The sequence below is a fragment of the Gossypium hirsutum genome, chromosome A11 (assembly GCF_007990345.1).
Source record: "Gossypium hirsutum isolate 1008001.06 chromosome A11, Gossypium_hirsutum_v2.1, whole genome shotgun sequence".
NCBI lineage: Eukaryota > Viridiplantae > Streptophyta > Magnoliopsida > Malvales > Malvaceae > Gossypium > Gossypium hirsutum.
In genome coordinates, this window is record NC_053434.1 from 9,169,463 (window position 1) to 9,190,971 (window position 21,509).

At 33.0% G+C, this 21,509-nt stretch overlaps 5 protein-coding genes and 1 long non-coding RNA gene across 10 annotated transcripts; 4 read left to right on the forward strand and 2 right to left on the reverse strand.

Annotated features, from left to right (window-relative positions):
* Positions 1–974: 974 nt before the first annotated feature.
* On the reverse strand, positions 975–2,713 carry LOC107923045 (uncharacterized). Its single transcript, XR_001691501.2, has 2 exons — positions 2,133–2,713; positions 975–1,541 (listed from the first exon to the last, which is right to left on the reverse strand). It is a non-coding gene; the product is annotated as an uncharacterized lncRNA (long non-coding RNA).
* A 3,876-nt stretch (positions 2,714–6,589) lies between these two features.
* LOC107924415 (WRKY transcription factor 22) lies at positions 6,590–8,442 on the forward strand. Its single transcript, XM_016854858.2, has 3 exons — positions 6,590–7,299; positions 7,419–7,529; positions 7,658–8,442. The coding sequence occupies exons 1-3, from the start codon at positions 6,887–6,889 to the stop codon at positions 8,139–8,141; spliced, it is 1,008 nt and encodes a 335-aa protein (XP_016710347.2). The 5' UTR covers positions 6,590–6,886; the 3' UTR covers positions 8,142–8,442.
* Positions 8,443–9,209: 767 nt separating this feature from the next.
* LOC107923562 (pentatricopeptide repeat-containing protein At3g61520, mitochondrial-like) lies at positions 9,210–10,567 on the reverse strand. The gene is made up of 4 exons (XM_016853748.1): positions 10,279–10,567; positions 10,019–10,219; positions 9,489–9,834; positions 9,210–9,432 (listed from the first exon to the last, which is right to left on the reverse strand). The coding sequence occupies exons 1-4, from the start codon at positions 10,565–10,567 to the stop codon at positions 9,210–9,212; spliced, it is 1,059 nt and encodes a 352-aa protein (XP_016709237.1).
* Positions 10,447–14,153, forward strand: LOC107924414 (proline iminopeptidase). Of its 5 annotated transcripts, none has more exons than XR_005904811.1 (11): positions 10,447–11,150; positions 11,332–11,468; positions 11,554–11,727; positions 11,831–12,067; positions 12,155–12,255; positions 12,364–12,436; positions 12,520–12,588; positions 12,772–12,879; positions 12,972–13,288; positions 13,619–13,744; positions 13,831–13,930. XR_005904811.1 is itself a non-coding variant. In XM_016854856.2 (10 exons), the coding sequence occupies exons 1-10, from the start codon at positions 10,820–10,822 to the stop codon at positions 14,023–14,025; spliced, it is 1,551 nt and encodes a 516-aa protein (XP_016710345.1). In that variant the 5' UTR covers positions 10,447–10,819; the 3' UTR covers positions 14,026–14,153. The 5 variants fall into 5 exon arrangements, 1 of the variants encoding a protein (XP_016710345.1); XR_005904812.1 differs by having other exon boundaries at positions 12,972–13,140; XR_005904813.1 differs by having other exon boundaries at positions 13,070–13,288.
* Positions 14,154–15,107: 954 nt separating this feature from the next.
* Positions 15,108–18,178, forward strand: LOC107923701 (probable WRKY transcription factor 43). The gene is made up of 2 exons (XM_016853874.2): positions 15,108–15,728; positions 17,544–18,178. Exons 1-2 carry the CDS (start codon positions 15,337–15,339, stop codon positions 17,719–17,721), a joined length of 570 nt encoding a protein of 189 aa, XP_016709363.1. The 5' UTR covers positions 15,108–15,336; the 3' UTR covers positions 17,722–18,178.
* Positions 18,179–19,735: 1,557 nt separating this feature from the next.
* Positions 19,736–20,441, forward strand: LOC107922715 (late embryogenesis abundant protein Lea14-A-like). Its single transcript, NM_001426008.1, has 2 exons — positions 19,736–19,998; positions 20,080–20,441. The coding sequence occupies exons 1-2, from the start codon at positions 19,793–19,795 to the stop codon at positions 20,327–20,329; spliced, it is 456 nt and encodes a 151-aa protein (NP_001412937.1). The 5' UTR covers positions 19,736–19,792; the 3' UTR covers positions 20,330–20,441.
* The last annotated feature ends 1,068 nt before the right edge of the window (positions 20,442–21,509 follow it).

The window sequence follows — 21,509 nt, forward strand, 5'->3', positions numbered from 1 at the left end:
AATTTTAATAGTTCAACCTCTCTGATTTAATTAATCATTTATTATTACATCAGTTAGAGGTGATCCTGCATCACCTATTCGTTGTCGGCTAAAATATCACTGATTCATCACCTATTTCCAATCATCCTTGGCCGTCCGATCCACCATCATAGGATTCCGTAGAAAAGAAAAAGAACAGAAAACAAACCGGTTACAATTACAATCACGAGCCACTCCATGCCAGTTGTAACGATAAAAGAGAAAAATAAGAAAAGATGGAAATAGAATATGGGCCCACAAAATCTCGGAGCTCTTATTTGCCGATGCCAACTCACCTTATCTTGTTTCACCTCCACGCGCTAATCTGGATCTCGTGAACAGTCCAGCTTCCAATTTCAACCGTCGATGAAGAAGACTGGTCAAATTGCAATCGTTTCGAGTACGCAAAGCTCTAAAAAACTCGCTACATCCAACAAACACGTGGATACGCTAAAATTTGTTGTCGGCTTCTCATTCGTTTTAGCTAAGTCCAGAGGAATCTACCGAAAGGAATGGAATACCGGGGTGGAGAAATTAATTTTTTCTTTCCTTCTTCTTTTTCACAAAAGAATAAAAAACACGATAGTGATACTCTGCACGTGTCAGTCACGAGCGGAGCGAGGGCTGTCCCGCGTGCAAAGCTATGAAAATAATTTGGGTAAATTTCACAATTAGTCACGAAAGTATAGGTATGTTTTCATTTTGGTCAAATTAACTAAAAAAAGTTACAATTTAGTCATTGAATTATTCAAAAGTTTTCATTTAAATAAATGGATTGTTAAAATCAATGCTATATATGATTTTTTCTGTTTGCATTACCGGCACTAATCGAAAGTTTTATTTCCCTTTCTCTTTTACATTTCAACTTTTTTTTCATGTCAAAAGTTTTCATTTAAGTCACCGAAGTGTTAAAATCGATGTTGTATGCCTTTCTCTTTTTGTATTGCTTGCACCAATTGAAAACTTTCCTTTCATTTCTCTTCTATTTCAACTTTTTTTTCATGGAATAACTTTAGACGTCACAAATTTACGAACAAAAATACAAGTAATTATTTTCTCCGATCTCCGACACTGATCACCAAATCAACTTAGATCTAATGTATGTTCTTCTACTCATAAATGAGTGCTGATCCACCATACTAATTGTCGAATTGTCACTTGGAGTTCACTAATGAAACTTTTTTTTAAATAACAACTTAGTGACTTAAAAAAAATTAAATAGTTCAGCGACTCAAATAAAAATATTTGAATAGTTTAGTGACCAAATTGTAACTTTTTTAGTTAAGTGATCAAAACGAAAACTTACCATAATAGTGACTAATGGTGTAATTTACCCAAATATTTTTTAACATATTATTGAAATTAAATGGATAATATATGTAGAATGCCCAAATTGCCCAACCCAATTTCAACCTAAACCAAACTAACCCTAGCCCAAACAAAATCAGAAAAAAAAAACCTAGCCCTATGTTCAGCCTTTGTACCTACTGCCACCACCTAACCTCATCCCATCGTCCCATCACCTGCAAAATAACAACAGAGAACCAAAATAAAACGCAAACAGTAGCAGACAAAACACAAAGAAAGAAAGAAGAAAAAACAAAAAGGGGCAGAAAAAAAGCAAGAGAACAAGGAAATAGATAATAGCAAATCCATGGTATTTCGTCTATAAAGCCTGAAATCTCAGATTTTTTGGGTACAAAAATAAGAATATTGTAAAAGGGGAAGATAGATTTTTTTGAGGAGAAAAATAGAAACAAGAAAAGGGATAAAAAAAAGTGTAACCTCTCTGAGGATTTTTCTTTAGAAAAAAAAGAGACAGAATACACACATACTGAATAGCAAAAAAGAAATTAAAAAAGTCATTGAAAGGTGATTTTGCTTTTTTTTCTTTTTTTTCCTTCTTCATTTTCGATCTGCTTGTGATTTTTTGTCATAGAAAACGAAAAGTGTGTTTTGAAAGGAAACATGGAGATTCGGGCTAGGATTGTTTTCTTTATTATTATTTTTATTTTCATCAGATTTTGCTTTGTTTTTTTGGTAGAATAGCATAAGATTTTAAGTTTTTTCTTTAAAAAAAAAGAAAGAAAAAAAGGGAGAAGGAGTGCGCTTACCCGATCTCCGTGGGCGTGTCCTCCGTTGACAAGGTCCGATCGCCATTGGTGCACAGTCAGCCATCAAATAAATGATGGTTTAGGCAGACACTAGGGGGAGGGGTTAAAGCTTCTGTTTTTAAAAATAAAAATGAAAGGTTGGTGAGTTTTGAGAAGGAAATGAATGGGAATTAAACTTTAGCATCAGATTTGGAAATGATGGAGTTTAAAGGAGGGGACCCACGCGTGTTGACCCAATCCAAAACATTGGATCCGCATTCTTTTGTTTCAAATTGGTTAATGGCGCATTTGGTCCTCCTCTTTGGCGCCAATTTTCAATCGGCTTCTGTTTGTGCTTTGTTTATTTTTTAAATGTTCCCTAATATTTGTATGTTCTTACATTTTAGCCCACAGTGTACTGCTGCGTTTTAGGCTCTAGGATATTCCCAATTCTAGTCCTCATACGATCGTGTGCATCATATATTGGCCTCATAAACTATTTCATTCCTAAATTATTCTTATTATTTTTAATTTGATTTCAATTAGTTTCCTTTTTCTTCATTTCATACTTCTTTAATCTATGTTCACCATCATACGTCATTTGATTACTCATTTTGGAGTAGTTATATTTTCATGTTCTGTACATTATTTTATGTAATTTCTTTTTATACATTATCATATACATATATATTATAATAAGGCTAATGTTACTTCATTTGTATAATGTTTTCTTTTGTATTCTAACCATGTACTTTAGCATAAATTTTTGCTACAATAATATGTTTTGTATATATATATTTTGCATAAAATTATTTTTTCTGCTTGCTTATATTAGTATACATATTTGGTTTATATATTATTAAACCTATACACATTATCATTTCTATATAAATTTGCATGTACTCTCTTTTAAATTTATATGTATATATATCGATACACTTATTACTTTAATAGATTTTTTTATTTAAAATACTTTTTGCTTTATGATTTATTAAATCTTCTCTTTATATATATATGAAATTATTTTTAGAAACTTCATCTTTGTAATTTTAAAAATTATTATTTTTGAGTATTTCTCGATATTATGTTTATGTTTTAATATAGCCTCTTATTTAAATATTTTTAATAAAAAGGTGTGTATATAATTTTTAGATTAACAATATATGTATATATTATTAATTTCATGATCGTTTTTTTACAATAGATTTACATGTACATATGTCTTTTAAATCTATTTTGTGTATACATGTTTTTTTAGTTATCGTGATAATTACTCCCTTTTTATATAAAATCTTTATTGTAAAGTTTTCATCATATTGTTTTAAAATTTGTATAATACTTTATTTAAATATTCTTATATATTATTATGCATATGCAGTTCATGGTAAAATTAGTTTTATTATATATGTAATATTAATTCTATGTTACTTTACATGTATGATTTCTTTTCAATCTATTTTCATATATACTTTAAAACCTTATGTATATAACATATATTTCATCATACCTTTTTGTTATTTGAAAACCTTCCATGGTGTATATATTACTTAAATCATTTCCCCTTTTATTATATGTATATGGTCATCTTTAAATAGACATTTTATAATAAAAAAAATACTTTGTATATATGAGTGTGTTTTTTTTAGTCTATAATTTGTAATAAAATTAATTTAATCTTATGTGTCACATTTAAATACCATTTTTGTGTGTATATACATTTGTCAACTTTGAATATATACATCATCTTTAAAACGTTTGCGTCCATTTTATAATTTGTTATAAAATTAATTTAAGCTTGTAGGTATTTCTATGTTTTTACACATAATTGTTTTTTTTAAAGTTACTTATGTACATGTATTGTAAATCTATTATGTGTCTAAAATTACATTTTCTATACATTTTTACAATCCTTTCATATTTTGTACGCAATTTCGAAATTTTCTATATGTATATTTTGTCATTTTTAAACCAATATGTTTTAATGTTTGATATATTGCTCGATCAAAAATCCATTTCACTTCACATATTTTAACAAACAAGTATATATCTTTAATTTTCTAAATTCATCCATTCATGTATTATACATTGTGTGTTTATTATTTCAAGCTAGTTGGGTACTATGGATCATATCATATTAGGTTTTATATATCATTGTGGCATACTTTCATGTATTGTTTTGTTTCGTTTTGTACGATGCGTTGTCATTATAATTGTGTTTTGATATTGTTATGTCAATTAGTATCCCATGCATGCTTGTGATCGGATTATATGTTTTAGGTTAGTTATACTTAAATTTTAGTTCGTTAAGCATTATGTCTCGTATGTATGTATTACCCCATTCGTCATTTTCCATTTGATTTTTGAAATGTGGTTTTATAAAATACAAATTCTTAAGACCGACTCCGTTTTTTTATCTCAAGTTAAATTGATACTTTTAAGCTGGTTTTATAAGTATCCATTTAAAAATTCTTTAAATTGAAAACTAGATTCGATATTTGGCAATCCGTGGAATAGTGCCCTAATGCGTTGGGTTGCAATTTCGCGTTTCCTCAAAATAATCGAATGTCCCTTCAAAGATTTTACTCATGCCTTTTAAAAATTCTTTAAAACGAAAGAAATATTTGGCGTTTGACAATTCGAGAATCATGCCCTATTGTGTTGGATTGTGATCTCTCGCTTGCTCAAAACAATTGAATAGTCATTTATATTCTCACTCATGTTTATTAAAAATACTTTAAAACGAAGATGATGTTCAATGTTTGGCGATTTGAAAATCGAGCCCTATCGTGTTGAGTTGCGCTTTTTCATTTGTCCAAAATAATCAAACATCTCTTCGGAATTTCACACGTATTTTCTAAGGTAAGGCAATGGTCAATGTTTGGAAATTTGAGGAATCATACCCTACTGTGCTGGGTCTCGATTTTTCGTTGGACTAAATAGTTGGGCATCCTTTTGTGATTCTTGAATTATAAACTTTCGGACGTCGAAACAAGAAAGTTTTGGCGATCAACTCGGGTTATTCAACTTTTATTAAAAAACTACATTTCAAAAAAAAAATTTAATTTTAGACATAAGGACAGTATTTAATCGATTCGGTACCAATTTTGGGCTTAGTGAGGGTGCTAATCCTTCCTCATGCGTAACCGACTCCCGAACCCGTTTTCTCAAAAGTTCGTAGACCAGAATCATTGTTTTAATAAACCAAAAATGTTTTATTAAACTAATCTCATTTTTAGGTGATCCGATCACACCAAAACAAAATATCGGTGGCGACTCCATGCATTTGTTTTTTAAAAGTCGATTACCCCCATTTTCGCTTTCCAAAAAGTCGATCCATCATTTTTAAATCGAAGAAATAAAAAAATGGTTTCGACAATATATATTAATAAACCCTTAAATTATTACTCTTTTTTAAATAAACTCTTAAAAATATTTTTTAATTTTTAATTTAATGATCTATTTTCATTGAATTAACATCAGTATTAAATGTAAATTAGTTTTAAAATTTTTTAAAAATATTTTAATATTAAAATCAAAATTTTTATTGGTAAAAAACATAAGTTAGGAGTTTATATAAGTACAAAATTTATTTATGGATTTAATAAAACGTAATAGTTTAAGGGTTTTTTAAATAAATTAGTCAAATTAAAATATTTAAATACAACTCTCTTAATTTTGTTTTTGTGATTTTAATTTAAATTTTCAAGTGATCTTATTAATGAGTTGGTGTCTAGGCTAAAATTCATTTCACTCGGGTAGTTGATAAAAAAATTATTTTTATTATTGTATTAAGTATATAAATAGTTTTTTTTGTTTAAAAAAATAAGTTAAATATAAAAATATAAAAATAACATTTAAATTAGTAGTTATTTTTAACCATTATTTATTTATTTAAAACTAAAGGACTTAAATAGCTTTCATTTTATTTTATTATGGTGATTGTAATTTAAGAAAATTATTTTGTATACTAATAAAGTGCCTAAAGATAGGGTTTTTGTCAAATACAATAAAATTTTAAAATTAAGCTGTAAAGAAAGTTTATTAGGTGCAAATAAATGGCAAAAAATACGAATATATTTGAACAAAAATTTATCCTTGATAACAAAAAGTAAAAACTTAGTCTTCACAATTGTAAATACCAAAAAACTCAAATCTTTATCAGATAGGATTTTTATTTTGGAGAGGAAAAGGGTGAGGATAGAAAGCACTCTGTATGTGGTGCGGGTGTCGGTCGGCGACGCATACATATATGTACATTTATATAGATTATTGATGTGGGCACCCAAATTAACTGGCACCCACTTTTATTCATTTTTTGTCGTTAATTCACGAGCCTCTCCACTCAGACTCAGAAAGAAGGAAAAAAAGAGACGACATGCCGTTTTGACATTTCCCTCCTCTTTGACAATGAAGTAAAGTCAACTCCAAAACCGGAAGTGGTTTTCAATGTAGTTAAAAAAAAAGAAAAATGACAGCTTTGAGATTCCCAATTTTGCTAACCCAAGATACCACTCTTTGTCTCTCTCATCCATCCCTTCCTTTCGCTTCTTAATTATTATATATAATTGCGAAACCTCACTCTGACACAATCTCCATATTTTTATATATTTTTTTGCTTTTCTCTTGAAGCCATTAAAAAGTCAGCGCCTTGTTTTGTCGTCTTCTCTCTGTTTTCTAACAGTTTCTTGCCATAGGAGTCAGCTCAGCTGCAGATTTCAGAGGCTTTTTATTTTTATTATATTTTTTTGAAATAGAGAGGAAGCGATACTGCTGTCATGGAAGTTGATTGGGATTTGCATGCGGTGGTCAGAGGTTGCGCCACTGTTACAGCAACCAGTAACGGTGGTGTTGGAAGCGGTTATTCCATGGCGGATTTGCTCCCTCCTCAGTCTGGTGTTTCTTCGTTTGGAAGTGAAGAAGCTTTTGAGGGTCATGCTTTGTCTTCCCCAAATCAGTTGGAAGAATTGCATGAGCTTTACAAGCCTTTCTTCCCCAAATCTCAGCCACTTTCCCCACAGAGCACGCCTTTATCTTCAATTTCTTCTATCAGCTTCTCTAAAGAAGCGCGGATAGAAGAGCAACAGCCGCAATCTAAGCTGTCTCTCGCTGCCTCTGTTACCACTGCTATTACTGCACCTACTAACAATTCTGCGACTTCCACTTCTCATAATTCTCGATCTAAAAGAAGGTGAATTTTTTTTTTAGTTTTACTTGTAATTAAAAAAGTAGATATCTTCAGAAACCCATAAAGATTGTCTCCTTTTTCTTTTTGAGTTTGTTACAATTGTTTAATTTCCCTATTAAAAGGAAGAACCAGCTAAAAAAGGTTTGCCAAGTCCCAACAGAAGGGCTCTCTTCAGACGTGTGGGCATGGAGAAAATATGGACAAAAGCCTATCAAAGGCTCCCCTTATCCAAGGTAAACTATTTTACACAGAGGCGTAATTTGTCTCTTTTTCATGTTGGATTATAATTTATAATAACTTTTGGTTTTTGATTGCATGTTTGATTGAAGCTTTGGTTGTTTGTTTCTTTGATGAATAACAGGGGCTATTACAGATGTAGCACCTCGAAAGGATGTTTGGCCCGAAAACAAGTGGAACGGAGCAGAACCGACCCGGCTATGTTCATAGTCACATACACAGCTGAGCACAACCACCCTGCTCCGACGCACCGCAATTCACTCGCGGGCAGCACCCGCCAGAAGCCTTTCACCTCACAAACACCCACCGCCGGCGACTCCGTCAAATCCGTCTCTGCCAAACCCGCCGGAAGCTCATCTCTAACTACCTCCGTGGATGAAGAGCTCATGGTTCAAAATACAAAGGCGGGGAGCAGAGAGGATTTGGTTGAAGATGAAGGGGAAGATGATTTTGGGATGTCAGACACGGCGGTAAGTGATGATTTCTTCGAGGGTTTAGAAGGAATCGCTGACATGGTCCCCGGTAATTGTTTTTCTGATCGTTTTCAGCCAAGCTTTGACCTTCCTTGGATAGCCAGCAATACGGCTACTGCCGCCGGTGGCGTTTAAGAATCGCCCTGGAACATTGCTTTTGATGCTTGTATATGCCATACATTTCAAAAGGTAGAGGGAATTGTTGTACCCCATTGTTAGAATCTAAGCCGAAAATGCTTTTTGTTCAGTACCTTTTTAGGATTCCATTAACGAGTCTTGTAGACAAAAATAGTTTCCTATTTATCGTAAAGTTAGCTACAGAGTTAGGAGAAGTAATACTTTAAGGAACCTTTTTTATTTTTTTGTAGTGTTTTCTGATACAACTAAAGTGGGAAATTGCTCATTAATTTATCAGGATCATGACCATCTTCGATTACCTTCCTTGTATAGGTTTTTGATTCAATTGAATTGACCTGAATATGTATATTTGATGCTGGGGAGTGGGGACATAAGGGCAACATCTATATGCCATTCGCCTGCCCGCCTGCCCTCAAATTATTATGGCAGCGGTGTTTACAGAGTGGTTTAATGAGCCCCTTGGGTTTCTCAGTTATAGACAATAATATAAATGACTAGATTAATAATGACGAAACATCCAATGGTACAAGAACTTGCACGGGCAACATCCATTGGAGTACGTAAGTCTTCCCTTGGGCTGTTCCAATGAAAGCTGATGAAGCCTTTCCGAACCAATGATAGATTAACTGCAGGTTCAGGCGGCTCACTCAACTACAATTTTAGGTCAAGCTCTGCCGCTGGCCATCATAGACTGAACAAAAAAACAGCAATTCTCTCATTTCTTTCATGCCCCGATGATGGCCAAGTCATCACATTATGCTACACTATAATCCAAAAACCTTCATATTGCAACCATTCTGTGCAATCGAGGTAGAAACCTTGTTTCTTTGAACGAAGCTTTTCAATTTTTCCAGTTCACCAACAGCAGATAGCCATTCTGTTGGGATCTGCATGGTTATAGAGTCTGGATGGCAAGCATGCCGAATCTTACTGTCCATCTATATTAAGCCATCTTCCGACATATTCTTCTCTTTCAGGCGTTTAAACAATGCATTGTAAGTGGTCGTATCAGGCTTCGCCCCATTTGCTTTCATATCTTCCATCATAGATAAAGCGACTTTTGAGTTAGTTATTCTTGCACAAAGATTCTATAAGAATGTTGTATGTTATAGTGTTTGGTGGAATCACTGATATGGAACTCATGTCAGTGAAAAGCTTCATGGCTCCCTTTGTTTTTCCATTTAAGCAGCACGCATGTAGAAGCGATCTATATGTGTCAGTAGTAGGCACAAGACCGTCCTTAATCATCCGTTTCATCACCCTAAGAGCAAGTGCCAAATCCCCACTTCTGCAAAAATAAGCGATCAATGTGTTACAGGTGACACTATCAGGCTTCATTCCCACTTCATTTCCTTGATGATTTCATAAGCTTTATCTACCATGTTCTTCTTACATAACCCATTGACAAGAGCATTATAGCATTTGATGTCAGGAAGGAAACCGGCTTGTTTAAACTGCGACAAAACATCATTGGCATCACCCTCCTTCCAGCTTTGCAAAAACCATAGCTTGATGATTTCATAAGCTTTATCTACCATGTTCTTCTTACATAACCCATTGACAAGAGCATTATAGCATTTGATGTCAGGGAGGAAACCGGCTTGTTTAAACTGCGACAAAACATCATTGGCATCACCCATCCTTCCAGCTTTGCAAAAACCATAGATCAAGCTATAGCAAACAGTAGCATCTGCAGAGCATCCACTTCTCAACATTTGATCAAACAGATCAACCGCCTTAGGGAAATCGTCAACATCACATAGAGCAGTAATTAGAGTAGCATACGTAGCTGTATTGCCCTTCGGTCCTCTCCCCCGCGTATCGTTGAAGAACACAATTGCACTATTGATCCTCCCATGTCTGCACATACCAACCGGCAACCACCAATGCATTAAGAGATACAACATTAGGTGAAACCCCTTCTTCATTCATCTGATCAAATAGCTCCTTCCCTATCTCAATCTCTCCAACTTTAGAAAACCCATCATCCAAGCAATTATAAGCAACTGTATTAGGTGCCAAACCCTTCGTGGATTTCATCGGTTCCATCAAATGCAACCCTTCTTCAAGCCTCCCTGCCTTACAAAGGCCATCAACCATAGTATTATATATACATCAGCTTCAACTGAAAGACCATCACTCTCGCTTTCTTCACCTATTTTGTCGAACACTTCCATCGCCTCATCAACCCTCCCTAACTTACATAACTGATTAACAAGAATCACCAAAGTTCCAACTTCCGGCATAATATCACTCTCCTTCATCTCAGCCAAAACTGTAGTCATTCCATTAACATCCCCACGCCTCCCTAATTCGGTTAAAAGTGCATTGAAAGGAGGAGCTTCAAGAGGCGCTCGCAGTCTCACCAGTTCATGCAACACATTCCAAGCTTGATTGCTTGATACGAGTAGTGTAGTGTTCATTTTGCTTCGTTGATATGCCAAACTTCCAATGTTTACAAGGTAATTAAAATAGAGATATTTTACCAAGTTGTAATTATTTTGTCGCGTTCCTTGCACGCATGTTGAGTTTTCCATACATCACGTGTAAGATCTGAATCTGAAGTGAACGTCGGCATCCAACGACAAAGGTTTTTGCAAGGCTCAAACTCAAATCTACGTGTCCTTCCTTATCTGTTAAAAATTCTATGCATCGCGGACTTCACTATTCCGAAAATGTTGAAAATTCACGCGCCACCTATTTTGATAAAGGCTCTCCTTTCCTTTGACTTGTCCTTTTCATCATCTATATCTGCTACTCTTTCGCCACTCCAATCCGCCAGACTCCACCGCTTTCGTCTTCGTCGGACTTCAATTCGTGCACTTGTAACCATGTCCGTTCCCAAATCCGACTCCACTGGCCAGTCAATGACGGAGCACGTCGCCGGGAATTGGTACTCGGTACCGGGCCTCCGACTCCGGGACCACCGATTTATGGTCCCTCTGGATTATAAAAATCGGGAAGCTTCTTCTAAGATATCCATTTTCGCTCGCGAAATCGTTGCTGGTAATCCGACTAGTTTCCCTTAACCTATAATTTAGGCAAACTTGTTTAATTAATTTATTTTTTGAATAAATCACTGTTTGATTAATGTCTGTTTCATTTTCGCTTGGGTTTCAAGAAACAATGTTGAAACCAGATTGATCCTAAGTTATTGAACAATGCTTAATGCTGAATTGGATTTCAGTTGGGAAAGAAGAGCAGCCAATGCCATATCTTTTATACCTTCAAGGAGGGCCTGGTTTTGAGTGCCCTAGACCAACTGAAGCCAGTGGATGGATACTTAAAGCATGCGAAGAATTTCGGGTTGTATTGATGGATCAGGCATGGTCTCTTTGAAAATGTTTATATTGAAATTCACTGCCTCTTTATGCTTTGAATCCTTGATGTCTTCCACTTTCTATTGCAGCGAGGAACAGGTTTATCAACCCCTTTGACTCCATCATCTATGCAGCAAATAAAGTCTGCCCCAAAACTGGCTGATTACTTGACACATTTTCGAGCTGACAGTATCGTGAACGATGCTGAATTCATCCGTGTTCGTCTTGTTCCCGAAGCTAGGCCTTGGAGTGTTCTGGGTCAGGTATAGCAGTTTATACTCTGTTCTTGATGATTGCGCTTGTGTACAATTGTAATTTGCATATCACCGTGCCGTTATCTTATCCCTTGTTTTCTTGGTTGTATAGAGTTATGGTGGTTTTTGTGGTGTTACTTATCTGAGTTTTGCACCCCAAGGTTTGAAACAAGTGCTTTTAACAGGAGGGATACCTCCAATTGGAGATGGATGTACTGCAGATTCTGTTTATAGAGCTTGCTTTGAGCAGATTATTCATCAGAATGAAAAATACTATAAGAGGTTCCCTCAAGATATTGAAATTGTTCGAGATGTTGTTACCTTTTTGGCAGAATCCGAAGCAGGCGGGGTGATGATCTTCCTCATTTGATCTTGTTGTTCTACCTAAATGCTAGAATTGCACCTAAAATGTTTTTCAAATTTCCTTGTTCTTCAGGTACCTCTTCCATCTGGGGGAATCTTAACCCCTAGGGGGCTGCAATTTCTTGGTCTATCTGGTTTAGGATCCAGCGCTGGTTTTGAACGCTTGCATTATATGTAAGACATTAGAATTCACACTTTCTAATTCCATCCTTTAGAACTTATGACTTAATGTTGTGCAATATAAAGTATTTTTTAGTTTTCATCTTTCGCTAACAACTACAGGTTTGAGAGGGCCTGGGATCCAATTTTAGTTCCTGGAGCACCAAAGCAGATCAGTTCATACTTTTTAAATACAGTAAGAAAACACAGATTTTTTCCCCCTTATGATCACAAATTGAGGTTTTACTGGTGGATCTATCTAATGTCATTTACCTGCAGTACGAAAATTGGGTGTCCTTTGATACAAATCCACTTTATGCTATTCTCCATGAGTCAATATACTGTCAGGTAAGCTTCCATGCTTTTTAGAATGTTGCTTTCTTGAGTTTCATGGTATTGTTTGTAACGTTGCACACGATCTCTAATGATGGAAAAGAATGTAATAACGTATGTGGTTTCTGGTTAAACAATCTTCACCTAGCAAGGTCTTGATATGTATGTTACTTGATTTAACTACCTTGTGTTCTAAAGGGTGCTTCTTCGCGGTGGTCTGCTCACAGAGTGAGGGCTGATCATGAGAGCAAATTTAATGCAATCAAGGCTGCAAAAGAAGGGCGTCCTGTGCTTTTTACAGGGGAGGTAATACTGTTGTGTTTTATAGATGACTACTACTACTACTACAAATTTGCATTGGATTGTCTAAGTTTATTCGTGATTTGGTTTCACATAAGTTAAAGGCATGGCAACTTCTCAGAGACATTGAAGATATTTTATATAGCTTCCTGTCATCTACATAGAGTGAGACTTCATTGCTTGCTTTCTTGGTCAGATTGCGACTAGCACTGACATATAGGATCTCATGACTCCCGAGATATTTTGTAAGCCCAAATAGCTGTTGAGGTAAATATATATAGTGCAAGTCTTTCTTACTTGTATATAATGCCATACAATCAAACCTTGTCAAAGTTGACGTGTACCATGGCATCCCCTTGCATTTTGAGGAGCCAGAGTGGTGACGATTTTATTCAACCGAACCTTCATCTTGAAGGTGAATCTTCTTGTCAGTAATGTATGCTTAGGAATTTGATACTTTTCAGGAAAGAGTTTCTTCTACAATTAATATGGCTCCAGACAATTTAACTGTAGTTTGTGGCCTACAAATCGCTTTCCTGATTTTAGTTCTCTGCCATGGTTTTAGCATTTTTCTTTTTGGTTCATATTACAAATTGGGGGAGAGGGTGACAATAGCAAGGTCTGAACCCTGATTTTTGGGGTGCCAACAAAAGGCTTAACCATTGCTCGCTTATGCTGTTGGTGCTATGGTTTTATCATGATGTTTATACTGCCAGTTAATGCACGTGGTGTTAAAACTATGCAGATGATATTTCCATGGATGTTTGATGAAGTTAAAGCTTTGAGGCCTTTCAAAGAGGCCACTCAATTATTGGCTGAGAAGGAAGATTGGCCTCCACTGTATGATGTTACTGCATTGAACAATAACAAGGTATGAAGATTAGTATCCACATTTTCTTTTTTCCGAAAATTTCAATTCGGCCTAGTGCTTTATTAATTTATCTAAAATGCTAGCAGGTACCGGTAGCAGCTGCCGTATACTATGAGGATATGTATGTTAACTTCAAGCTGGTCAAGGAAACAGCGTCTCAGATAGCAGGAATAAGGTTATGGATAACCAATGAATACATGCATTCCGGGCTTCGGGATGGAGGTGGGCAAGTTTTTGATCACTTGATGGGGATGCTAAACGGGAAGAAGCCTTTGTTCTGAAATCAAAATTAGGGTATTGCCTGTGTACATAATGAGGAACCAAACTTTGTTCGGCACCAAGCTTGTATTTGATACGATTGTTGGGTTTCTTTATCATAATCAGCCGCACTGGAAGTGTCTTTGTCTTATGATTGAATCCATTTGCATGTTGTGCATCTTAAGTTTTAGTTACAAAACAAGTGAAAGTATTGAGAGTAGCAAGTCTTTGATGGTAAGAGAAACTGATTTAGCTCACCAAAGTTAAAAAAGTAAAAATAAAAATATGTGTAGTTGAAGCTGACATAAGACAATAGAACATACGAACAGTGTAGTCAATTGCGGGGAATTGATGAGTGACCAAATCACTAAACTCTCCCAATGGTTAAAGTACCATAAAAGTTGTCGTACAAAACAAGTGAAAGAATTGTTTCCTATGGTTTACAATGCAATACAACTCACATTCATATATGGGGTCTTCCTTTCTTTTCTAGAGCTGGATAGGATGCTATATCATTGTTTCAACTGTCATCAACAGTCAAAATTTTTGTACATTTATATGGATTTTGATTTGATGCATTGAAAATGTATAAGTCTATGGATTGTCAAAGAATTAGATGTTGATAGATCATCAAAAATTTTTAGAACTAAGTTCATTTAGCATCATCTAGTTTACTAATAGTATATTAAGTTATACACTATCAATGCATCAACAAGGTGAAAATGCCGAAGTTAAATTGCTCTAATATAGAGAAAACTAAATTGACCTGGGATGTAGTCTCCTTGTAAAATTAAGATTTTAGGTTATTTTCTCACTTCATAAACAAAAAGGCAAATGCAGTTGGTTGGTAAGCAGAACAAATAGTCAACATGTGTAGCACTTGATTTATATGGTAACATGAAAAGAAGGAAAGAAAATGCATTTGCACATGTATAGGTTTTTTATACAAAGAAGATAGCTCTATAGGTTACAAATTAAGAGTTACTACAATGTTAAATGTAAACTAAATTCTTCAGGTTATATACGTATATGAGTTTATATATGCATGGTTTGGTGATAACGTGTCGACTATTACTTGAGGGAGGGGAGAGGGGCAGTTGAACAGAAGTAGGTGAGATGTTGTTGGGTGCTAGAGAAAGGAATTACAACTTAAAAAGACCTTAGCAATTAGCCTCCTCCCTCTCCCAAATTTAACTCTTATCAAACACTTCTCTTCTGTGTTGTACTTGTAGGGTGGGGGCAGTCCAACCTCTTTACCTTCCACTATTTTCCTCTCCCTTTTAAACTTCATTTCTTAATCATTCTCAGTTCCTTTATCTCTCACTTTCTTACAGATGGATGGCCAAGAAAGTAACCCACCGCCGCCCTTACTATCACCCCTTAATGTTCCTTTCCTCTTCCCAACTTCACTTCCCTCCTCCTCCTTGCATCCTCCTTTACAAACTCAAAATATTCTCCCCGATATCGATTGGGTTAGCCTCCTCTCCGGTCATGAGAATAAGCTAATGATTGAAAGCGGTTCTAATAATTTAATGTCTGAGAATGGAGTCGATCATCATCAGGATGCCAAGGGCGCCAATATGGATAAGAGGAAAGGCAGTAAGATAAAAAAGACAAGCCGACCTAGGTTTGCTTTCCAAACCAGGAGTGAAGATGACATTTTGGACGACGGTTACAGGTGGAGAAAGTATGGTCAAAAAGCTGTGAAGAATAGCATACATCCAAGGTTTGTCTCTCTTACATGTACGTTGCATGGCATGCATGTTTATTCTTAACTTTTGATGCATTATATGATAGAAGTCGAACGTACTGCAGCTAAAATTTTAGCATGCATATGTTATTAAACCTATTATATACGCTGGTTTCAATCTGCTGTTAACCGATTTATTGCCATAATTAATTTACGTGTATCAATATTCTACGAGAATGGATTGTACAAAACTGTGATTCTACGTCATTTCTATCCCTTTCTAATAAGAGAATAACAAATCAAATTTTTCCTCATAATTTTTAATAATTTTAATTGAATTTAATTTTTTTCGGGAGGAAAAATCTAATTTGTCATTTTCTTATTGAAAATGAATAGGGATAATGTAGAATTACAGTTTCATACAATCCTTTCTCATATTCTACAACGTGTAGTAAGACTTGGGGAAGCCTTTTCAAGATATTCTTAACATCCATTTTTAAGTTTAGGGTTGGAAACTCTGACCAGCCAATCCTACTTTTTAAATATACTTTAAGTTGATCTGAATTTAATTTTCTTTATTTTTATTTTAAGAAATTTAGTAATTTTGTTTTTTTTAGATTAAAAATATAAATCAGTTGTTAATATTATTAAAATTTTACTTTTAAATTCAAGTTTATTACATCATTTTTATTACATGATTATCAAGTGAGTATTTTTTATTTAAAAAATTACAATCCATCTAATTTATTAAAAGAATTTTGATATTAACAATAATTACTTCTAAATTTTTAATTTTAAAAAATAAAAGATGAAATTTCTAAAAATATAAGTTGAGAGACTAAATTCTAAATGTATGCTATTCAAAAATTAAATCTAAAAAAAATTAAATTCCTAAATTAAGGGATAAAATTTTAAATGTACTTTAAAAGAGCCCAAAATTATTATAATAATTATAATACATGATGCATATATAAACATTACAGAAAACTCTTTTCTATTCTTTTGTATCTAGCAAAAAAAAAAGTTAAAATATAATTTTTACCATTAATTCTTTAAACTATAATGTAATAGTTGAGACAATATGTATGAGGCACACTTGATTAAATGATGTAATATTAGTTTAAATTATGATATGGACGTATTTACCCCACCGATTATAGTTTAATTTGGAACGTTGTGTTAACGATTGTATGGACAAAGTTAAAGACTTTATAATTTATGTGGGTTTATTTTTCAAATTTTAATTGTTGAGTTAATTATTCAGTTCAATATTTGTAATGATTAATTCTCATTGAAATTATTAATATAATTGTAATTAAAAAAAAACCTTAGTAATAAATAGGATATAAAATCAAATTAGGCTAAATCCAACACTTTGAATTAAGTTACAATAAATCTATTAAAAATACCGTCATATCATTTATTTAAATTTATATTATAAGATTAACAGTTTTTTTCAATGGTTTCAAAAATAACTATTTTCCTCGTTTTATAGAAAAAAAATTTACATTTTTTAAATACAAGAATCAAAATATAACCGGGTACATATAGTACAAAATACATGTAAAATACTTTACCATATAAATATTTGGGCAGTTTTTAATTTATTATATTTATTAATTTAAATATATTGGAGTTATTAATCCGATAATTCATTATAATTATTTTTAAAAAAATTCTCTAAAAATGTGTATACATCCATATTCATGCAGTAATTCTTATAGGTTTTGGCGATGTCTAGAACCCAAAACCATAATGAAATAACAACCTTTTTTTAATAAATAGGAAAAGGTTATCATATATTTAAATGATATTGTTTTTTTTTCTAATATTTTAAAAAAAAAAATGAAGGAGCTATTATCGGTGCACGCATCACACATGCAATGTGAAGAAACAGGTTCAAAGGCTGTCCAAAGACACCAGCATCGTGGTGACTACTTACGAAGGAATTCACAACCATCCCTGTGAAAAGCTTATGGAAACCCTAACTCCTCTTCTCAGGCAAATGCAATTCCTTTCTAGCTTTTAATTTCATGTTTGCTGTGATATCAATTAAGCTTTCTGTTCTTCTCATACACATAAACTGCTTTTCTTTTCCATTTTTATTTGCATGTAAAATTTGGAGTATAGAATCAATTGTAATAAACTTATTTCGTCTTCTGTTTTCACTAATGTTGTTCTTCAATCTTTGGGTATTCACGTCATCAGTGGGTTGACTTTGTAATGAAAACACAGCCCAAGCCCAGCCTATACCTCAGCTCGTCTGCTTCATACCAACTTGGGCCGGGCCGGTTATATATGAATTAGGCATAATATCATAGCCCTTAACGTTACATTTTTTTATCAATTTAGCCCTTTTTCTTTTTTTTAGTTAAATTTGATCCTCAACCTTTAAAAAGAAGTCATATTTGATCATTAATCTTTCAAACAAAGTTGAATTGTTGTTTTTCTAACAAAAATTATGAATAAAATATTAAATTTTTAAATATGACAGCCCACATAGTAATCCACAAGTATTTCATGCCTTTTTTTATGAACTTTTTATAATTTTTATAATTTTGATGTTTTTAATTTTTTTGTATCTTTTATATAAAATCTTTAAATGAATAAAAATATTATTTAAAATAAATTAAGTGACTAGAAATAAATATTTATATACAATTTTTTATCACTTCACCTTAGGAGTGAGCATTCAATTGAATCAAGTCAAATTAAATGAAAAGTTTTTTAGTTAATTGAGTTGACAAGTCTCATTTTATCATCCTAATTTGATTTGAATTTTTTTTTCGAATCAAGTCGAATCAAATAGAGTGAAATTGTTCTAGTTAAATTTTTAAAAAAATGTCAAATTAAAATCTTGTTATAATATAACTAATTCTATGTTAGAGCACATAAATTTAAAACCATATATATATAGATATATATATTTGAAAACTCTTTCAAAACAAAATAAAAGGAAAAATAAGATATTTTAGTATGATAAACTTGAATAATTAATTTACTTATTTAGGTCCCAAAATTATTTTTTATTTTTTTTAAAATTGTTTAACCTTTTTTATATATTCTTTAGAAAAAAATTAGAATTTTAATTTTTTTAATTTTAAAAAAAAATATATCTTTTTTGAAATTTTTATAAATATTTTAAATTTTAAAAGAAATTTTAAAAATTATTTTGATTTTTTTGTTGAAAGAGACCAATTTGTTCATTTTCAAAATTGACAACGACTAAAAGGATATTACACTAATTTTTTATTTGAGTTATTCAAGTTATTTGAATTGTAAAATTTAACTTGACTCGAACTTAAATAAATTGAGTTGAATTAAAAAAAATTGAATACCTCAATTCGATTAACTCAAAATTCGAAAAAAAATTAATTTTTTTTAGAGGTTACTCATATAAAGGCTAAACATTTGCATAAATGCTCAAATAAGGGTTTTTCACGTGCTTAAACTTAATTTGGAGAAAAAAATTAGGTAAATGGTGATGTGTTTAAAATAAAACACATAATACTTGAATAAAATATTGCTTTAAAAGAAAAAAAAACAGTTTGAACATAAGTTTAAACTTGATATACAATATTTGAGAAGTTATATTTAAACACTTTAGAAAAATTTTGACCCTTATTTGAATACTTTAAAAAATATGAGGTCCTTATTTTAACATTTTAGAAAATTTGACCACATTTAAACACTAGACATTTATTTGACTAGTCTGAAAATTTTAATCTTTAATTCCTAAAAAGTTAAACCCTAATTTAAGTATTTGCCCTAAAAAGTTGTATATATTTCTTTTTCACGTAACGAGTGAAACATGTGTAAGGAGAGAAAGAAAGGAAAAGTAAAGGATAAGGAGCCGACAGCAGAGGTCTCCATCCACGGAAATACCACCTCCTCTACGCGTCTAATTCTACTCGCCCATCCACCCTCTTACGTGTTCCCAATGAAGCGATCCACCTATAACGTTCACTTACACGTGGCACCAACCCAGATGCCTCCTCCGCTCTATTTAAGTAAATGGAAAAAATCGAGCATTGGCGAAGCTTATCCTCAGATTGAATCCTAGAATATAACAAAACCCTCCAAAAAAGACTTTGTACGGAATGTCGCAGTTGTTGGAGAAGGCGAAGGACTTCGTGGTGGATAAGGTGGCCAACATAAAGAAGCCGGAGGCTAGTGTCTCGGACGTTGATCTGAAACATGTGAGCCGTGAGTGCGTCGAGTATGGCGCTAAGGTCTCTGTCTCCAACCCCTACAGCCATTCCATCCCCATTTGTGAGATCTCTTACAATTTCAGAAGTGCTGGAAGGTAATATTCCCTCTTCCTCCGTCTTCTTTGTTTATTTTGTTTGAATTTTTGATTTTGATTATATGTGTAATTTGGGGACAGAGGGATAGCATCAGGGACAATACCAGACCCGGGGTCATTGAAAGCCAGCGACACAACGATGCTGGACGTGCCAGTGAAGGTACCGTATAACATCTTAGTAAGCTTGGTAAAGGATATTGGTGCAGATTGGGACATTGACTATGAATTGGAATTGGGTCTCACCATTGATCTTCCTATCGTGGGGAACTTCACTATCCCTCTCTCTCAGAAAGGAGAGATCAAGCTTCCTACTCTCAGTGACATCTTTTAGATTTATCATTAGTATGTCGCTCTCATACTCATAAAACTTGTGTGTTTTCCCTTTTACTCATGCTGTAACATGAAGAATATATCGAACTATACTAGGTTGTTTTTCTTTTAATATGATACATCTTTTGCTTTATTACTCAACAGAGTAAATACCCAGCTTTATTTATTTTTTTGGTCTGAAGAATCAGGGTCCTTTACTTAATGATTAAGGCAGAAATTTTATTAGACTTCACTTAACCTTTACCCAACAGGACAAGGAAGACATAAATACAATGCTGCGAGCCTGCCTGCCAACGAACAAATCAAGGCTGATTCAACCTTTTTCTCTTACCCTGAAGCTAAGACATATTCACTGAATTCGTTGCCAAACTTTGGGAAAGATTCCATACTTTCCCACTGCTCGCAATAATTCCCAAAATTTTAACAGTTTTTCCATTGGCCAATTGGACGAGATGGAAATTCATTTTCACAAAAAGCTAAAACAGGGATCATTCAGGATGAAAAGACGAAACTAGTACACTTTCTCCCCAGAAGGAAATAATAAGAATAGGCATTTGCAGTTTCGAGTGGGAGATAACGATATAGGAGTAGCAACGCAACAGTCTTTAAAAAAGGTTTTCCTAGGTATAATACCTCTCTTTCGGCCTTGGCCTGGTTCTTATACTCTATTCTTTTTATTACTTTGGTCCATTTACATTTAAATTTCCGTTAAATTTAATGACACTGCATGTCAACAAAAAATAAAACAAATTATCTAAAATCTTAAAATACAACAAAAATATCAAAACAATTTAATTTTAAAATATAAATAAAATTAAAATTATTGAAAAATTCAAAAAATCTTAAACTAAGAAAATTATAAAAATTCAAAAGATTTAAAATTTTCATAAATTCTAAAAGTTTGTTTTATGGATTTTGAGTTTTTTTTATTATAAATTTTAGAATTTTATGAATTCTTTTTAGAATTTATGGTATTTCTTTAATAAAAACTTAAAATTCTTAATAAAAATGAAAAATGCAAAAATATCTCTACAATTTCCCAAAAAAACCATAAATTTCTTTAATTTTTTTATAAAATTATGAAATTTTGAGAAACCTTTAATTATAAACAAAACTCAAATTATGGAATTTTCGGAAACCTTTAATTCTAAACAAACGCATTTTTAAAATTTTATAGAAAT